Below are 18,557 nucleotides of genomic sequence, written 5' to 3' on the forward strand. Positions count from 1 at the left end.
TGGGGCAGGGGAAGTACATAAATAGAAGCATGGAGGGGAAGGGAGCAGCGCTGTCCGTTTGCAATTTTTAGTACAGAAAGTATTGATCTGATTTGAAGAGATCTTTCCTCTTCTACTTAGTTCAAGAGTGTTCTGGAAGGCTTCGTTCTATGTGTAAGAAACAGGCAGAAGGTTTCTGACATTTGGGTTCTTTCGTTCTGGGAATCTGAGTGCAGCTGGTTTAAATTGGTTCTGTTATCCTGAGTCCTTTTTTCCTGGGGGGCGCAGGGATACGCTTACCCCTAAACATTTTGTGAATCTAAGTTTGGCCTCATTGAGGGGCAGTATTTCAATACGAGTAGGAAAATGAGAGTACTGTACCACAAACACTTTATCCTTTCTGTCAAGGTCATGCTGATTATAATAGTCAGGCCAGGAGGAGGCTGGTTTTCACTCACTTTCTCTTTCTATCTCTTTGTTCTGGTGTGGTGTCCTGTTCTGAATGCTGTACTGTTAAGGTTTAGTCTTATTATACGTTTTCGTTAAGTTTAAGTTAAGTCTGCTGCAACTGGATTTCTTATGGACTATGCCAGTCCTGAATGTATTGGATTTGTGACCATTATGCTCATCCTTCAGTAGCGGGTTAAGCTCTGCTGGATGAAGTACAATTGCCTCTGGTCTATTTTTAATAATAATAATAATAATAATAATAATAATAATAATAATAATAATAATATAAACCCCGCCCATCTGACTGGGTTTCCCCAGCCACTCTGGGTGGTTCCCAACAGAGTATTAAAAACACAATACAATTTCAAACATTAAAAACTTCCCTAAACAGGGTTGCCTTCAGATGTCTTCTAAAAGTCAGATAGGTGTTTATTTCCTTGACATCTGATGGGAGGGTGTTCCACAGGGCAGGTGCCACTACCAAGAAGGCCCTTTTCCTGGTTCCCTGTAACCTCTCTTTTCACAGGGAGGGAACTGCACCTTTGGAGCTGCACCTCAGTGTGCGGGCTGAACAATGGAGGTGGAGACACTCCTTCAGGTATACAGGACCAAGGCCATTTGGGCTTTAAAGCACCAACACTTTGGGGACTTCCGGAGGCGGCGCGAAGGGTAATGGCTGCCCTTTCCTAACCAGGAAGGGAGCTCCGCTCGAAAACGGGTCGTCCGCTACGGCGAAGCGGAGACCCACATCGGAAAACTGCAGGCGGCAGAAGCCTGCAGTCTTGGGACCCGGCGGGCGCCAGGAGCTGCCCCCAAAACGTTGAAGGAACCCCGTAAGGGGATCCGGATCGTGGAGGAGGCAGCGGCGCTGAGGGTCGTTCCGCAATCGGCGGAGAGAAGCCGCGAAGCTGTTGCCGGTGAGCGCTGACCTTTCTTCCTGAATTTGGCACTTTGAAAAGCAGCAACCCGTGAGTAACAAAGACTTTTAACTAATTTGAGATTAAAAAGCAACTGAATCTGGCTGAAAGCGGAGGATGAAAAGAAAAAGGAAGTCCGTCTTCCGCTGCCACTGAACTTCAAAGCAAAGAGCTGGAGGAGTGGAGGCTGTAAGTGAATCTTTTATTAATTGGATCTGAGCATTTATTGAACTTCATTTAAAGGCAGAAAAGGAGTTTAAGCATTGGACTTATGTGTTAGCATGGACTGTGAAATCTTCCTCTGCTGAAGTTACAATTTAAAGAAGAAAACCAGGTGCTGGAACTGCCTGGTAACAGTAGCAGTCAGTTTGCAGACTTAAGTATTTTGATACATAAATTGGAAAAATTTGAGAGGTCTGGACTTTGTTACTTTATAACATCAATTGAAGTACCAGCAAGCACTGTTTTGAGACATTGTGTCTTTATAACACCAACTCTGCCAAAAATTTAACATTTGAAGGCTTTTGGACATTAATTTTATTACTTTTGAGTATTCCTTCCTGAAAGACATTTTAAGCTCCCCCTAGAGGTTTTTGAACTCAACAGCAGTGATATTGTCTTACTTTCTATTTCCCGGCCTGCTGGCTGAGTGCTGTCATCTGGGCCGTCTTTTTCTCATGGGAACAACTCAGCTTGACCTTGACTACCAGATAAACTTGGAATGAGTGGCGCAAAGAAAAAGGAGACTAAAGAAAAAGAACAAAGACCAAGAACGAGACAAACAACCTTAGCTTCAACTTTACAACAACGCAGATCGTCTGTGCCTATTTTGCACTCTGAGGAAGAAGCTGCCTCCCTGCCACAGGCAGGGGGAGGAGAGACAGAGGAATTACAACTGGAGGATATGGCTTCAGGATCAGCTGCTTCTATCTTAGAAAAAATTTATGAAAAATTGGAATCTTTGGATAAGAGAGTGGAATCATTGGACAAAAAGGCTGATGAACAAACATCGAAAATAGACCAGAACACAGAATGCTTAAATAGATTAACAGGACAAGTGGCACAGAACGCTCAAACGATTGCAAAATTGGAGGAGGCTACAGGGGAGAACAGGAAATTGGCTGAAGATACCAGCCAAAGACTTGGAAAGTTAGAAAAAGAGGTGAGACCACTCAACAAACAAGTAGGTGAACATCAGACCTATCTTTCGATGATTGAATTGAAAAATAGGGAGACCAACTTAAGGATAAGATCTGTATCCGAAGTAGAAGAAGACAACCTGGCTGAGTTCCTGACCAAAATATTTTCCAAACATTGGAACCTTGAGGAGAAAGACTTTAAAATCATATCAGCTTTTAGACTTGGAAGACTGATAAGGAAAGACAAGCCCAGAGACCGCTTGATAACAGTGAGATCAAAGGAGGAGAGGGACAAGATTTTGGGCCTACACTACGGAAAATCACTGGACATTTTGGGCAAAAGAATTGAAATTTACAAGGATATTCCTAGACAGCTTTTGGATTTGAGATCTGAGTATTTGGAACTAGCAAAACTACTGAGGAGCAACTCAATCATCTTTAGGTGGGACTTCCCTCAAGGACTATCTTTTACTTTTAGAGGGAGGAAGATTAAAATTAGAACATTGGAAGACAGAGACAAATTTCTGAACCAGTACGGAGAAGACCTTCATAAAGGACTTGGATCATTGCCGGAGCCTGGAGCACCAAAGGAACCGGCACCCTTGGATCCCGAAGATCCAGAGAATAAGGTACCACCCCCTGAAAAATAACCGGATCTATTCAGGATGTCTCTGCAACTTCTGAGTTGGAACATAAATGGCTGCAACATTCCCGAAAAAAGGAAGAAAATCTTTCATATATTAAAAAAGGAACAATTGGACATTATTTGCTTGCAAGAAACACATGTGACTAGGCTCCACAGGAAAGTATTGGTAAATAAAAGACTTGGCCAGGAATTTATATCTTCAGATAGAGTAAAAAAGAGAGGGGTGGTGATATATGCAAAGGAGAGCCTTTCACCTAAATTATTATTTAAAGACGAACATGGCAGAATTTTGGCAGTCGAAATACAACATCAAGGAGAAAAAATTATGCTATTAGGAATCTATGCACCAAATGAAGGGAAATCGGAATTTTATAAGAAGTTGCATGAGAGCATGCTGGAATATCTGGACTTTGACAACATCATTATGATGGGAGATATGAACGGGATTGTATCAACTAACATGGACAAGTCGCAAAGTCAAAAAGTTACTAAAGATGGCAGACTACCAAAGACCTTTTTTGAAATGACAGACAATATGGATTGGATTGACATTTGGAGAACGAGAAACCCCTTGGGAAAAGAAGGAACATTCTTCTCTGAAGCCCATCTGACTTGGACAAGAATCGACCAAATATGGATTACTAGAGGTCTGGCACCTAAGGTCAGGAAAGTGGAAATCTGCCCAAAGACCTGCTCCGACCATAACGCTTTGAAAATGGATTTGACATTGTTACCAACCGGTTCCTTTCGATGGAAGATGAATGACAACTTATTTAGAGATCAGGAGATCATTAAGAAGGCCCAAAAAGTACTGAAGGACTATTTTGAAATAAATTTGAACACAACGGTGGAAAAGAGAACAATCTGGGACGCAAGTAAAGCTGTGATGAGAGGGTTCTTAATACAACAGAATGCCATAAAGAAAAGGAAACAAAATGAAAAGAAAGACAAGATTTTGGAGAAAATCAAAGAATTAGAGAAGAAGTTAAGAACAAACCCGAAGTCACAGCTGATTCTGAGAGAAATCAAACTTCACCAGGCACAATATTCTAAACTGATAAATCAGGAAATAGAATGGAAGATTAAATCAATGAAACAAAAAACGTTTGAATCGGCGAATAAATGTGGGAAACTGCTGGCTTGGCAGTTGAAGAAGAGACAAAAGTTGAACATAGTAACAAATTTGGAAATTGAAGGAAGAAATATTCAGAACCCCGTGGAAATTAGAAAATCCTTCCAGAAATATTTCAAGAAACTATATACTCAAGGGCCGCAAAATGAGGTTGAGATTGAACAATTTTTGAAAAAAAATAGTCTTAAAAAATTTACACAAGAAAATAGACTACTCCTGAATAGCCAAATAACACGACAAGAAATTGAACATGCCATTCAGAACATGAAATTGGGCAAATCTCCAGGACCAGACGGCTTGACCTCCAAGTACTATAAGACAATGAGTGACTATCTGATTCAACCCTTGACGGAGGTCAGCAATGAAATCCTGGAGGGAAAGAAGGCGCCGGAATCGTGGAAGGAAGCTTTTATCACATTGATACCAAAATCAGAAACTGAAAAAACACAACTCAAGAACTATCGCCCCATCTCCCTACTAAATGTGGATTACAAAATATTTGCTGATGTTTTAGCAGGCAGACTTAAAAGAGTTTTAAATGAAATAATTCATAAAGAACAGGCCGGCTTTCTCCCAGGTAGACACATGTTTGCAAACACAAGGAACATTATTGACATTTTGGAACTTTTGCAAACAGACATAAACACTAAAGCAGTGCTGATTTTTATAGACGCGGAGAAGGCCTTCGACAACATCTCTTGGAAATTTATGAAGGGAAACTTAAAAGAAATGGGAGTGGGGCGGGGTTTTGAAAATGGGATTGATGCAATATATTCAGAACAAAAAGCTAAATTGATAGTCAACAATGTGGTAACGGAAGAATTTAAAATTGAAAAAGGAACACGACAAGGCTGCCCGATTTCCCCTCTGTTATTTATTTCAGTTTTGGAGGTGCTCCTGAACTTGATCAGAGGTGACCGGTTGGTGCAGGGGATTCAGGTCGGAGCGAAACAATATAAACTTAAAGCTTTTGCAGATGACCTAGTTTTGACACTGCAGGAGCCAGAATCTAGCACGAAAAGAGTATTACAACTGATACATGATTTTGGTCAGGTGGCGGGATTTAAGCTAAATAAACAAAAAACGAAGGTGTTAGGGAAAAATATGACAGATACAGAGTCAGAACGGTTTCAGAGAGAAACAGAATTATCATTGGTGAAAAAGGTAAAGTACCTAGGGGTCAACATAACAGCCAAAAATCTGAGTCTATTTAAGGATAATTATGAAAAATGCTGGTCTGAAATTAAGAGAGACTTGGATAGCTGGGCAAAATTGAAGCTTTCTTTGTTGGGCCGAATTGCTGCTATTAAGATGAATGTATTGCCAAAGATGTTATTTTTGTTCCAAACCTTGCAAATTGTGGACAAAACGGAGTGTTTCCGGAGGTGGCAGAGAGATATTTCCAAATTTGTCTGGCAGGGCAAAAAGCCCAGAATTAAGTTTAAGATATTAACAGATGCGAAAGAAAGAGGGGGCTTTGCCCTGCCAGACTTAAGGTTGTACTATGAAGCCGCAGCTTTGTGCTGGCTAAAGGATTGGCTACTTCTCGAAGACACTGACGTGTTGGATCTGGAAGGATATAACAATGCTTTTGGTTGGCATGCATACTTGTGGTATGATAAAGTTAAGATCAATAAGGCCTTTAAGAACCATATTGTCAGGAAAGCAGTTTTTAATGTCTGGCCAAAATATAAAGACTTATTGGAAAATAAAACTCCAAGGTGGCTCTCACCTTTGGAAGCTAAGGCCCGAAAAAGACCCAATATGGAAGCCTATTGGCCAAAATATTGGGAACTGTTAGAAAAAGACGGAGATAATTGGAAATTGCAGAGTATGGAGAAAATGAAGGATAAAGTGCGAGACTGGTTACACTACGCTCAAATTAAAGAAACTTTCAAAAGTGATAAAAAGCTAGGGTTCCAGGTGGAGAAATCGAAATTGGAAACAGAATTGTTAGAACCTAAGACTAAGGTACTTTCAAGAATGTATAACTTGCTGTTGAAATGGAATACACAAGACGAAATGGTTAAGTCGGCTATGATAAAATGGGCACAGGATATTGGGCATAACATTATGTTTGAAGACTGGGAAAGGTTGTGGACCACTGGGATGAACTTTACTGCATGTAATGCTTTGAAAGAAAATGTAATGAAAATGATATACAGATGGTACATGACCCCAGTTAAACTTGCCAAAATATACCATTTGTCTGATAATAAATGTTGAAAATGTAAAGAAAATGAAGGAACATTCTTTCACCTCTGGTGGACCTGCCCTAAAGTGAAGGTCTTCTGGGAAATGATATACAATGAGCTGAAAAAGGTATTTAAATATACCTTCACTAAGAAACCAGAGGCCTTTCTTCTGGGCATTGTCGACCAGAAGGTGTTAAAGAAGGATAGAACATTTTTCATATATGCAACAACAGCAGCAAGGATACTACTCGCTAAGAACTGGAAAACTCAAGATCTACCCACACTGGAAGAATGGCAGATGCAACTGATGGACTATATGCAACTGGCGGAGATGACTGGCAGAATCCGAGACCTGGGAGAAGAAAGGATCGAAGAAGATTGGAAGAAATTTAAGATTTATCTACAGAAACATTGCGATTTAGTGGAATATTAAGAAGGATGCTTGGTTATAAATAATTGGCCATCACTAAATTGGATCAGAATTTGATGATAAGAGAGATTAAGAGAAATAAAATTTGTAGGAGAATTAGATTATTGTATTTAAATAAGTGGTTATAAAATTGAAAATAAGATGATAATTTGCTTGACAAAAATTTATTAATGATGTAAGTGGGAGCGGGGGATGTGAGGAAGTCTAAAGATGTTATGAAATTTTGTAAAAACAAAGTAACGCTGTTTATTATTTCTGTATTTCTTTTATTAAAAATTCCAATAAATATTTATATATAAAAAAAAAAGCACCAACACTTTGAATTGCGCTCGGAAACTTACTGAGAGCCAATGTAGGTCTTTCAGCACTGGTGTTATATGGTCTCGGCAGGAACTCTGCAACATGTTTAAGTTTCTTCCTCCACACACATGACAATAACCTCAGCCAACCAGTCCACGGTTACCTGCCTTCTTACTGCTTGCCAGTCCGGGGAGGGTAGTACTGCATATCGGCTCCTTCCTCCTCAGTATCTGTTGCTCAGCTTGCTGCCCTTCCAGTCCCAATGGGAACCAGTCAACACCGCAAGCCAGAGTTCTCTCCACTTCCGAATCAGAACTATTATTTAGTGCCTGCTTTGGCGCTGTGGGTTAAACCACAGAGCCTAGGACTTGCCGATCAGAAGGTCAGCGGTTCGAATCCCCGCAACGGGGTGAGCTCCCATTTCTTGGTCTCTGCTCCTGCCAGCCTAGCAGTTCGAAAGCATGTCAAAGTGCAAGTAGATAAAAAGGTACCGCTCCAGCGGGAAGGTAAACGGCGTTTCCGTGTGCTGCTCTGGTTCGCCAGAAGCAGCTTAGTCATGCTGGCCACATGACCCGGAAGCTGTACGCCAGCTCCCTCGGCTAGTAAAGCAAGATGAGTGCCGCAACCCCAGAGTCGGCCACAACTGGACTGGACCATATTTTGAAAAAAATATATGAACCAATTCCTATGCCCCACAAATAACCTAGAGATGCATTTGAAATAAAAGGACACATTCTACTCATGTAAAAACACGCTGAAATCCAGACCGTCTGCGGGCTGGATTTAGAAGGCGATCGGGCTAGATCCGGCCCCCAGGCCTTAGTTTGCCTACCCATGTCCTTGCTGGAGGAGAGATTTTTCTCCAGCAATTTCTGGAGTCCCACCACAAAAGCATTCCTATCATTGCTGCTCTGATCAAATGGGGGCATTCCCTCTGTTTGCTTTGAAGCAAAACCAACATGTTAGGAGATAAGGAGCATAGATCTCCCACACATAACCTGTGTGCTTTGTACTGAGTTGAATAGGATCCAAAATGCAGCAGTATGATTGGTCCTAGAACAATAGGGTCCAGAATGCAGCAGTCTCATTGGTCCACAGGAGCCACCCAATCCAGCTCCAGGTGGAAGTGAATCCGCAACCTGATTGGCCTACAGGAGAATCCCAGAATTAGCCAATCACGTGGGGCCTATTGTGTAAATAATGTATATAAAGCAGACATTTTGGGGGAACTTCCATTCCTCCTCACCACTATGAGCTGAATAAAGAGCATGAAATCCACTCTCGACTCCGAATATATTTCACTGTCGCTTGGCTCCCAGACGTGTGACTATCCCACTAACATGCTATGAACTGGATTTAAAACAAGTGAACAGAAACAGAACGGAGAAGAATGAGAAATATACCGGGGATAGTACCACTGAAAAAGAATAACAGAAAATAAAAACCAGGTGCCAATAATTACACTATTCAAAATGTTGGGTATTATTGGTGCAATCAAAATATTATTATTTATTAAATTTGTACACCGCCCTTCATCCAAAGATCACAGGGCGCTTCATAACATAAAAATTAAAAATGAGAAGACAAAATGCATAATAAAACAAAACCAAAACAACCTCACTCCTACATTTAAAAAGCCATAGACTGTTAAACAGCCCAATGCCTGGTTGAAGAGAAACGTTTTCGCCTGGCGCCTAATGTAAGGAAGGTGGGAGAGAGCATTTCACAAATGGGGAGTCACCACAGAAAAGGCCTGTTATCGTGTTGCCAGTTTCCAAACCTCTCATGAAGGAGTTCCTCTTGAAGGGCTTCAGATGATGATCGCAGGGAATGATTTTTTTTGGGGGGGGGCACAGGGGTACGCATACCCCTAAACATTTTGAGAATCTTTGTACTTTCGTCCATTTACTGTATTTATTTTCCCCGATTTGAACAATAAAATAGTGATTTTCTAGAGTCAAAATGAGAGTACCCCTAAACATTTTTTTAAGGAAAAAAAAGCACTGATTGCAGGATCCTGGTTGGTTCAAATGCAGAGAGGCAGTCTTTGAGTACAGCGGTTCCAAACATGAAGTCAAAATATGAAGAAAACATTTGTGTTGGAACTTGTGCTTTTTTTCCTTAAAAAAATGTTTAGGGGTACTCTCATTTTGACCCAAGAAAATCACCATTTTATAGTTCAAATCAGGGAAAATAAATACAGTAAATGGACAAAAGTACAATGATTCACTAAATGTTTAGTATGCGTACCCCCAGAAAAAAGCACTGGTTGGAACACATTTCTGGGTAAGTGTGCTTAGCTTCCTAGCTCTGGGCTGTGTTTGCATGCCAATGGAAACAGTGTAAGAACTACCAGACCAAATCCTGAACTATCCTGAGCATATTATGGTATGTTTGCTCGAGGTGAAAGCTGTGTATACCCCCTATAAACCGAAAAGGAAATTCTGTTTACTAACTTCACATATCGATTCCAGGTTTATTGAAAATATATATTACAGCATTCTTTCGGTGAAAAAGAAGACAACTCTTTTCAAAGTTCACAAGGGGATAGCATATAGATCGCCGGACACCGTGCTTCAAAGCAAACGTTGCTGTCGCAAGTGTGAGCCAACCTCTATTTTGGGACTGTGTGGCTGTATGCACGGTAACTTACTAAGGACCACAGGAACAGTCCTTAATCCAGAGTCCAAAAAATTGGAGGGAGACCCTAAAAATGTAGCAGAAGCATTTCCGCACACTGGTTTCGATAATCTAGTTTGTGCAGAAATGATTCCACTAGATTCATAGAGTGTCGTTTGGAGGGGGTGACACCTCATCGCTTCGTCATTTCTCGAACCGTCTCCAGTTCTTCTATGGGCTTCCATTGCTGATTGATTGTTAGATGCTACCAGGCATTTTAAGACAAAAACAGGGGAAAAGAGCAAAGTGTTAAAACAAGCCCAACCCAAACTCAAAGCTTATCACGTAGCAATTTCTCCCCAAATACTGGTTATGTCGTACATTCATGATTTTCATTACACGGGCAGCTAACTGTAGAAGCAAGCCATCATCCTTCTTGTCATATTATTCAGATAAGCAGTTTGCATAGTACTCCTTTAAAAATCTGGATTTTAATTTATTTTACCTGTTTCTATTTTATCTTGTTGCTAAGTCACTTTGAGACTATTTTTATTAAGGGACGAATAAATGCACTTAATCGTCATCGTATAAACTATATATTTACTAGATGCAAAGCGTTTTTTCAGCCATTGCCATTATAAGAGAGCAAGGGAGGTGTTCATGGTGAGTTCCGGCACTTGTTTTTTCTAGAAAAACAGCACTGGAATGTAAATCTTTGTCATAATTATGAGCATGATTTATCACACTTTTAAACTGCCCTTCATCCAGAACGATCACATTGCAGTTCACAAACATTAAATGCGGCATTGGGTCCAGATCGTTATTATTTAGCCCAAAGCCACCAATTGTACAAAATAAAAGAATAAATTGCTCAGAGCATGATAAAAACAAAAGAGTTTATTTGGCTGAAGGGTGATTTCCACCTAGGTCATACTCACAAGTAGATTCACTGACATAAATGAATCTATTCTGAGGAGCATTAATGTTAGAGAGCATTCTTACAGTGCAATTCTATCCTTGTCTATGCAGAAATATGTCTTCTTGCATTTTAATGAGGTTTATTCTCATGTAAGAAGGATTAGAATTGCAGCTTTATTAAAATAAAAGAATGGGAAAGAGCAAAGTACATGCTATACGGTGCTTATTTTTTCCTGGATTGTGTCCTCTATTTTAAAGAAGGAGCAGGCACCCTGGTCATTTTCTTAATGGAGAAGTGACTCAAAATTTTTGGAAGCTGATAGAATACTAAATTATATTACAAAAAAAAATACTATGTTGCCAGAGCAGTTTAAATTTATGAGAAATTTTTAATAAAAGCAACAAAAAACCAATTCTAATCAATTTTAATGTTCTTCTTTTGTTTTTGGCAGGTGCAAGATTCCTTTGCTCAAACACAGCTTATGGGAAAATTATTATGAGGCTAGTAATTTACAAATTAGTTTTCGCTTTCCATAACCAAAATTTCCACTCGAAATAAGTTGCAGAATTTTGAAACGCAGGTGCAAATAGTGCCTAAATTAATACTTTAACTCAGTGCTCCTCTATATACTACCATTCTGTTGACACATTAGCAATTCTTTAAAAAATCAACCACACACCCGGCTAATAGTTCTTTTATAAAACCCCACCATTTACTTAGGGACTAATTACCCTATAATAATTCATTTCTTGGTCCAGTATTTTCATTACCTTCTGGGGTTTGGTAGGATCCACATATTGCCACGGTTCTGGGTCAGACTTGCTTAAACTAAAAATGAAATGTCATGATCAGAAATGACATCCTGTAATTAATTGTATTTTCAAAGGTTTCTTTAAATAAAAAATTAGAGCATTTCTACGAAACAGGATCTTATAGCCCCGTTTAAAACACAGCTACTTGGAAATAAAACTCCCGAATCCAAAGTTCAGCTAAGCTGAAGGAAGAATGAGCTTACATCAAATCGGGTTTTCTCAGCGCGTTCCAGCCGGCGAAGGTGGCTCCGAATCCAGCAAAACTCACAAACCCGATCAGAGGAATAAGCTGGAAGACAGAAGCGAGTCAGGGGTGTTTCCCCACCCCCCCAAAAAAATTAGTAAGGTCTGGGCGATGCATAAGCAAATCCTTAAAAGTTAAGCTCCGTCTCTGCTCTCCAAAGATGCGCTTGGAAAGGATGGCGAGGGAGGAGGATGCTTAGCCAAAAGCCTCTTTTCCCAGCGCCTCCTCGCAAGGAGAAGGACTTCTCCGTCCATCCCAAAGATGCTCCCGTTTCTCCTTGGCCAGTCTCCATCCGTCTGGCACCACCATCCCTGCATCTGCTACTCTCAAACTTACTTCCTTCTTCTTCATCAGCAGCTGGAAGAATCCCTTGTTCGCCATGGTGAGAAGCAGGCGCACACCTGGGAGAAAAAAGCAAGGTCCATCAGCATCAGTCAGCATCCTGGGTACCACTCAGGGGGAGAGGCGCTCGCATCCCTTGGCGCAACCCCCTTCCCAATTTATTACGTCCGTTCAGGTGCAACAAATACACACCCGCAATGATAACCTGGCTGGCTGGATCCGCACTGAAGTTCAGCAGGACGTCGCTTCCCCTTTATATAGCCCGCTAACGCCCAAAGGGCTGGATGTGGCCCAAGTCACGTAGTCCGGACGAGACACCCAGCGCAGGAACCGCACCGGGATCCTGCCAATGGCTTGCGCCTTGCGCAGGGGTGGGGCGCCCCCTGCTGGATTCGCGCAGCTGCGCCACTGGAGGAGGCAGCCTGATTCCTACCCCGGTAACCGGAGGGAGATGAAGTGTCCCTTGTTGCAGGAAGCGATGGGGCACTTAGATTAGCTGCCCCTCCATTAAATTAATAGGCACGTTGGTTTTGGTTTTGTTGATATTGTGATTTTACATTTGTGAACCGGCCTGAGATCTAGGGATGTAAAATAACCATAATAATAAATAAAATAAAAAAATTCCTTCCAGTAGCACCTTAAAGACCAACTAAGTTAGTTCTTGGTATGAGCTTTCGTGTGCAAGGCACACTTCTTCAGATACACTGAAACAGAAGTCACCAGACCCTTCTATATAGTGAGAAGGTGGGGGAGGGGTATTACTCAGAAGGGTGGTGGGAATGGGTGATTGGCAGATAGCTGTGATGAGCCTGTTGATGACTCTTAACGACTGCAATAGGTCTTACAGGAAAAAGCAAGGGGTGAGAAGGTGAAAAATTGCTTTGTCATGTATAATGAGATAAGAATCCAATGTCTTTGTTCAGACCAGGTCTCTCCATGGTTTTAAGTTTGGTAATAAGTTGCAATTCAGCAGCAGGAGAAGGGAAAGACAGAGGACGAGATGGTTGGACAGTGTTCTCGAAGCTACCAGCATGAGTTTGACCAAATTGTGGGAGGCAGTGGAAGACAGGAGTGCCTGGTGTGCTCTGGTCCATGGGGTCACGAAGAGTCAGACATCTCAGTCAGTTTTATTGCACATAGCCAAAGGCTGCCGCAATGTATACAGAATTATTTGACAATTAAAAGAAAATATACTGAATTGATAAAAAGACTTAAAACATTTATATTATTAAAACATTACGTACTCTAAAAGTCAGACATGACTAAACGACTAAACAACAACAACAAGTTTAACATGTGGGGTTCCTCTTGCTGCTTCTGCCCCTAAGTCTTGCAACACTGTCACTCCCTACACATTATAAGGGATGCAGGTGATGCTGTGGTCTAAACCACTGAGCCTCTTGGGCTTGCTGATCAGAAGGTTGGTGGTTCGAATCTGCGAGACTAGGTGTGCTCCTGTTGCTCTGTCCCAGCTCCTGCCAACCTAGCAGTTCGAAAGCACGTCCAAGTGCAAGTAGATAAAGAGGTACCACTCCGGCAGGAAGGTAAAAGGCGTTTCTGCGCACTTTGGTTTCCATCACAGTGTCCTGCTGCGCCAGAAGTGGTTTAGTCCTGCTGGCCACATGACACGGAAAGCTGTTTGTGGACAAACAATGGCTCCCTTGGCCTGAAAGCGAGATGAGTGCCGCAACCCCATAGTCGCAAGCACAATTCCCAGGTTTCTTTGGAGGAAGACCTGTGCTTTGAAATGCACGGTGTGTGCCGCCCAAGTCTCAAGTGCAATTATCCTCCCCCTGGCAAGGTTTATAAGCCAGTTTTTAAAAATTGACTAATAGTCTGGAAAGAGCTATGTCAAAACTTACCGAAAGAAATGACAAAACTTGCTGGAAGAATAATAAATCAAGATAACAAACTTTTAATAAAAGAATGGAAATGGTTTATTGAATATTTACAGATCAATTGTAAACAGATAAGAACATTGGCAGGATTATTGATAACCTGCTGTTTTATAAGAGTATATATTAAATAAAGTAGATGAAAAACAGAGCAAATTAAGTTAATTTGGATATGCAGAAGATATTAAAAATAAATTTAAGGAACTGCAGAAAGAGGGGGAAGGAGGTCAAGTTTTGAAATGTTAAAGTAATTGTAAAATTAGTGAAAGCTATAAACCTGAAAAGCATAAATATTTTTTTTAAAAGAGCTTTGCCTAGTTGGAGAAATTGCCTGGAGATCATTAGATTGCCTGGAGATAATTTATTTTAACATCTTTATTGAAAGTTCAAAAATATAATTACATCTGCACTAAATATTGTGAGACGTAAATAAAAGAAAGAAAAAGAAAAGAGAAACAGAAACTGTGTAGAAGGGAAAATATAAAGGGGAGGACCCAGAGACCCCCCTTGTTATAGCAGTTAAAATAGTTTCCCACTGAGCACACACGCAGGACTTGAGCTTGACAGTTATCTCCCCTCCTGCGGTTTTCATCAATTGTTGTTCAGAGGCTTCCTACCTCTGACTATAGAGGCAGAGCGTAGCTACCAGGGAAAAAAGTCATCGAAAGCCTTGCCCTCCATGAATCTGTGTAGTGCAAAAGGGCCCATTGTCCCATACCCATTTTGGGCTGTGTGCCTGCATGCTGGAGTTTCCCTTACTTCAGAGGTATAACTTTATTATTCAGTGCCTGTTTTGCTTGTGCTTCAGACATTCATCATAAAGCATGACACAATCGCAGGATGAATCTTTATTTATTTATTTCAGGTCTCTTAGTGCAGGCACGTCCAACAGGTAGATCGTGATCTACCAGTAGATCACTGGACGGTTGTGGTTAGATCACTGGTAGATTACTGGCTCCCCCCAAAGAAGCTCAACAACTTTGACCTGAACCTCCCAAAATGGGGTAGATCACTGCTAGTTTTTAACCCTGTGAGTAGATCGCAGTCTCTTGGGAGTTGGCCACACCTCTCTTAGTGACAGTCATTCTGTCCTGCCAGATTTCTCCAATCTACACTGAGGTCCTTTTCTGTTGCAAGGCTGTACTCTACAGTGGTACCTCGGGTTAAGCACTTAATTTGTTCCAGAGGTCCGTTCTTAACCTGAAACTGTTCTTAACCTGAAGCACCACTTTAGCTAATGGGGCCTCCCGCTGCTGCCGCGCTGCCGGAGCACAATTTCTGTTCTCATCCTGAAGTAAAGTTCTTAACCTGAGGTACTATTTCTGGGATAGCGGAGTCTGTAACCTGAAGTGTATGTAACCCGAGGTACCACTTTACTGGCATTTTCTACAAACACAATAGCTTTTGGGGCATACTGTACAGAATACAGAATATGCAGGTGGTGCTGTGGTCTAAACCACCGAGCCTTTCGGGTGAGCTCCCATTGCTCTGTCCCAGCTCCTGCCAACTAGCAGTTCAAAAGCACACCAGTGCAAGTAGATAAATAGGTACTGCTGCGACGGGAAGCTAAACGGCATTTCCGTGTGCTCCGGTTTCCGACATGGTGTTCTGTTGCACCAGAAGTGGTTTACTCATGCTGGCCACATGACCCAGAAAGCTGTCTGTGGACAAACGCCGGCTCCCTCAGCCTTAAAGCGAGATGAGCACCGCAACCCCATAGTCGCCTTTGACTGGACTTAACCATCCAGGGGTCCTTTACCTTTTACCTACAGAATACAATGCTGTATCTCCTTTGTTTATAATGCCATTCTGTGCCAAATGCCCCTGCAAGGTGTGGTAAAAGGTGCGGGATCAGACAATGTGGGAAGTGGGTGGTGTGTGAGAGGTTACATTATTTACTAAGATTATGTATGTCATGGGTAGGCAAACTAAGGTCTGGGGGCCGGATGTGGCCCAATCACCTTCTAAATCCGGCCCGCGGACAGTCTGGGAATCAGCGTGTTTTTACATGAGTAGAATGTGTACTTTTATTTAAAATGCATCTCTGGGTTATTTGTGGGGCATAGGAATTCGTTCAATTTTTTCCTCCAAAATATAGTCCGGCCCCCCACAAGGTCTGAGGGACAGTGGACCGGTCCCCTACTGAAAAGGTTTGCTGACCCCTGTATAATTTGAATGTGAAGTTCCACACCTGTATACAGCTAATGTACATTAATGGAGAGAGCACATTTTCACAGGTGGGAAGAGAATGAAGCCCCCCAGAAATGGCCAGGCTGGGGAAATCTCACCTTAACAGAAAAGTCGAGAAAAGACCCCATCCCCAGACTCTTGTGGTCAAGTGGTTGTTGCTGGAGGGGGGGGGCGGAGGAGATTCCTTCCTTCTCCGATCAAATGTTGATGCCCTGTATATTTTCACTGAAGTAAAAATCAACTTGTCAGGAGAATAGATCTCCCACACATAAACATGTTGTTCGGCTCTCAAGCCTGTGACTTTCCCACTAACATGCTCTGAACTGCATAAACAAATACATGAGAATAAAAAAAGAGTGCAGAAAAATGAGCAATGTATTGGGGAAACTACCACCCAGAAAGAAGGCAGAAAAAAACAAAAACCCAGGTGTCAAGAATTCCCTGATTCAAAATGTACACATGCTGAATTTGTAGAATATTTTCTTTATGTTTGAATTACTGGTATGTTTTTTTCTCAGTACTGACTTGATGTTGCTGTTGAATATGAGCTCTGAGCCACAAGTACATTTTTGTTTCTAATACAAATTCAGCTATGTGCTCAATAAATAGGCTTAGGATCCATTTAAACCAAATACCAGTAGCGGTGGCAAGGCAGTTTGGGTCAAAGCAGTGATCAAGATTGGGCAGTGTGACTGTAGTTAGGATGTTGGACTAGGACCTGTCAGACCAGGGTGTGAATCCCCATGCAGAGCTCATCCAGACTTCAGCTTTTCCCATCAGTTTGCCCAGGGGAAACCCATTCTTTACTGCTGAATCGGAGCAAATGTCAACTGCATTTTCCACAGATTGATGTTTGCTCCGATTCGGCACTAAAGAGCAGGTTTTCCTGTGGAATGTGGTGGGGCAAACAGAAAACTATGGGAGAAGCAGGAAATTGCTTGGACTTATTATTTATTATTATTATTATTAGAATTTATATACCACCCTATACCGAGGGGTCTCAGGGCGGTTCACAGAATAAAATCAAAATATAAAACAAACCAATAACACCCTCCTCCCCTCAAAACATTTAAAAAGGGCATAAGATGTCAAATCAAATCAACCAAATGCCTGGTTAAAAACGAACGTTTTTGCCTGGCGGTTCTAAATGTGCTTCTGATGCATTTTTATTATTGTCTGAAACTAGCTTTTTTAAAAAATTACTTTGTATGATGCTTTAAGATGGGAGGCGGGTGGCGCTGTGGATTAAACCACAGAGCCTAGGGCTTGCCGATCAGAAGGTTGGCGGTTCGAATCCCCGCGGCGGGGTGAGCTCCCATTGCTCGGTCCCCGCTCCTGCCAACCTAGCAGTTCAAAAGCACGTCAAAGTGCAAGTAGATAAATAGGGGGGGGAAGGTAAACAGCGTTTCTGTGCGCTGCTCTGGTTTGCCAGAAGCGGCTTAGTCATGCTGGCCACATGACCCGGAAGCTGTACGCCAGCTCCCTCGGCCAGTAAAGCGAGATGAGCGCTGCAAACCCAGAGTCGGTCACGACTGGACCTAATGGTCAGAGGTCCCTTTACCTTTATGATGCTTTAAACACTGGGAGCTGCCTTGAATCCCAGTTTGGGGAAAAGAAGGGATATAAAATTATAGAGAGTTGGAAGGGACCTCAGGGGTCATGTAGTCCAACCTCTTGCGATGCAGAAATCGCAACACACGGTTCCCCATTCAATCTGAAACCATACCAGACCCTGCTTAGCTTTAGCTAATTAAATGAACTCCACTTAGGACTTACAAGAAAGGGAGCAGGGAGTGAACTAATCCTTTTCTGTCTAAGCATCACATTTCTTTGGGTTGTTTTAATAGTTTCTGCAGAGAGGACTGGGCCAGTTTTTCTTATTAATCAGAAGCAGGTGCTTAAGGACTCCTGAAAGGCTGATTTTCCAGCTGGTTATGTGGTTTGCTTTCAAGGCATGGAACAAGTGGAACTGGGCATGAGCCATCAGCCGTACATCATCTTGGGTTGGTTGTGGTGTCTCAGGGTTGTTGTGTGGATAAAATGTGGAGAGGGAGAATTCTGTGCACCACTAAGCAACTAAGAGGAAAAGCAGATATGAAAGCAACGCCTTTCCTCCGCTCTTGCAGTCCTGACAAAAATTGTCCCCATCTCTCGTGGCTGTTATTAAGGTCTTTGGGAAACCTTCCGTGGGTTCAAATAGAAAGCTCCTTCTGGGGACTAGAAGCAGTTTTGGGGTAAATCGATTTTTGTGCCTTTTGTGATTGTGCATTTTTTTCTCTTACGTGGAAAAAAACTGGGGGAATGGAATTTGTTCTTTTTAAGTATTTTCCAAAAAGCAAAGGGTATCA

The 18,557-nt window shown here is 41.8% G+C and overlaps 1 protein-coding gene across 1 annotated transcript; it reads right to left on the minus strand.

Annotated features, from left to right (window-relative positions):
* Positions 1-9,932: 9,932 nt before the first annotated feature.
* On the minus strand, positions 9,933-12,400 carry LOC309356423 (normal mucosa of esophagus-specific gene 1 protein-like). Its single transcript, XM_081887860.1, has 5 exons — positions 12,317-12,400; positions 12,119-12,183; positions 11,742-11,827; positions 11,497-11,554; positions 9,933-10,072 (listed from the first exon to the last, which is right to left on the minus strand). Exons 2-5 carry the CDS (start codon positions 12,161-12,163, stop codon positions 10,001-10,003), a joined length of 261 nt encoding a protein of 86 aa, XP_081743986.1. The 5' UTR covers positions 12,164-12,183; positions 12,317-12,400; the 3' UTR covers positions 9,933-10,000.
* Positions 12,401-18,557: the final 6,157 nt, after the last annotated feature.

This window comes from Podarcis melisellensis (genome assembly GCF_964234715.1).
Source record: "Podarcis melisellensis genome assembly, chromosome: 14".
NCBI classification, from domain to species: Eukaryota; Metazoa; Chordata; class Lepidosauria; order Squamata; family Lacertidae; genus Podarcis; species Podarcis melisellensis.

Excerpts from the sequence above, each read along its gene's own strand:
- LOC309356423 (XM_081887860.1), bottom strand. The coding sequence starts at position 12,163 with ATGGCGAACAAGGGATTCTTCCAGCTGCTGATGAAGAAGAAGGAA. Across the intron at positions 11,828-12,118 it reads TGCTGATGAAGAAGAAGGAA|CTTATTCCTCTGATCGGGTT; the intron begins GTAAGTTTGAGA and ends TCTGTCTTCCAG. Across the intron at positions 10,073-11,496 it reads ATCCTACCAAACCCCAGAAG|CATCTAACAATCAATCAGCA; the intron begins GTAATGAAAATA and ends AATGCCTGGTAG.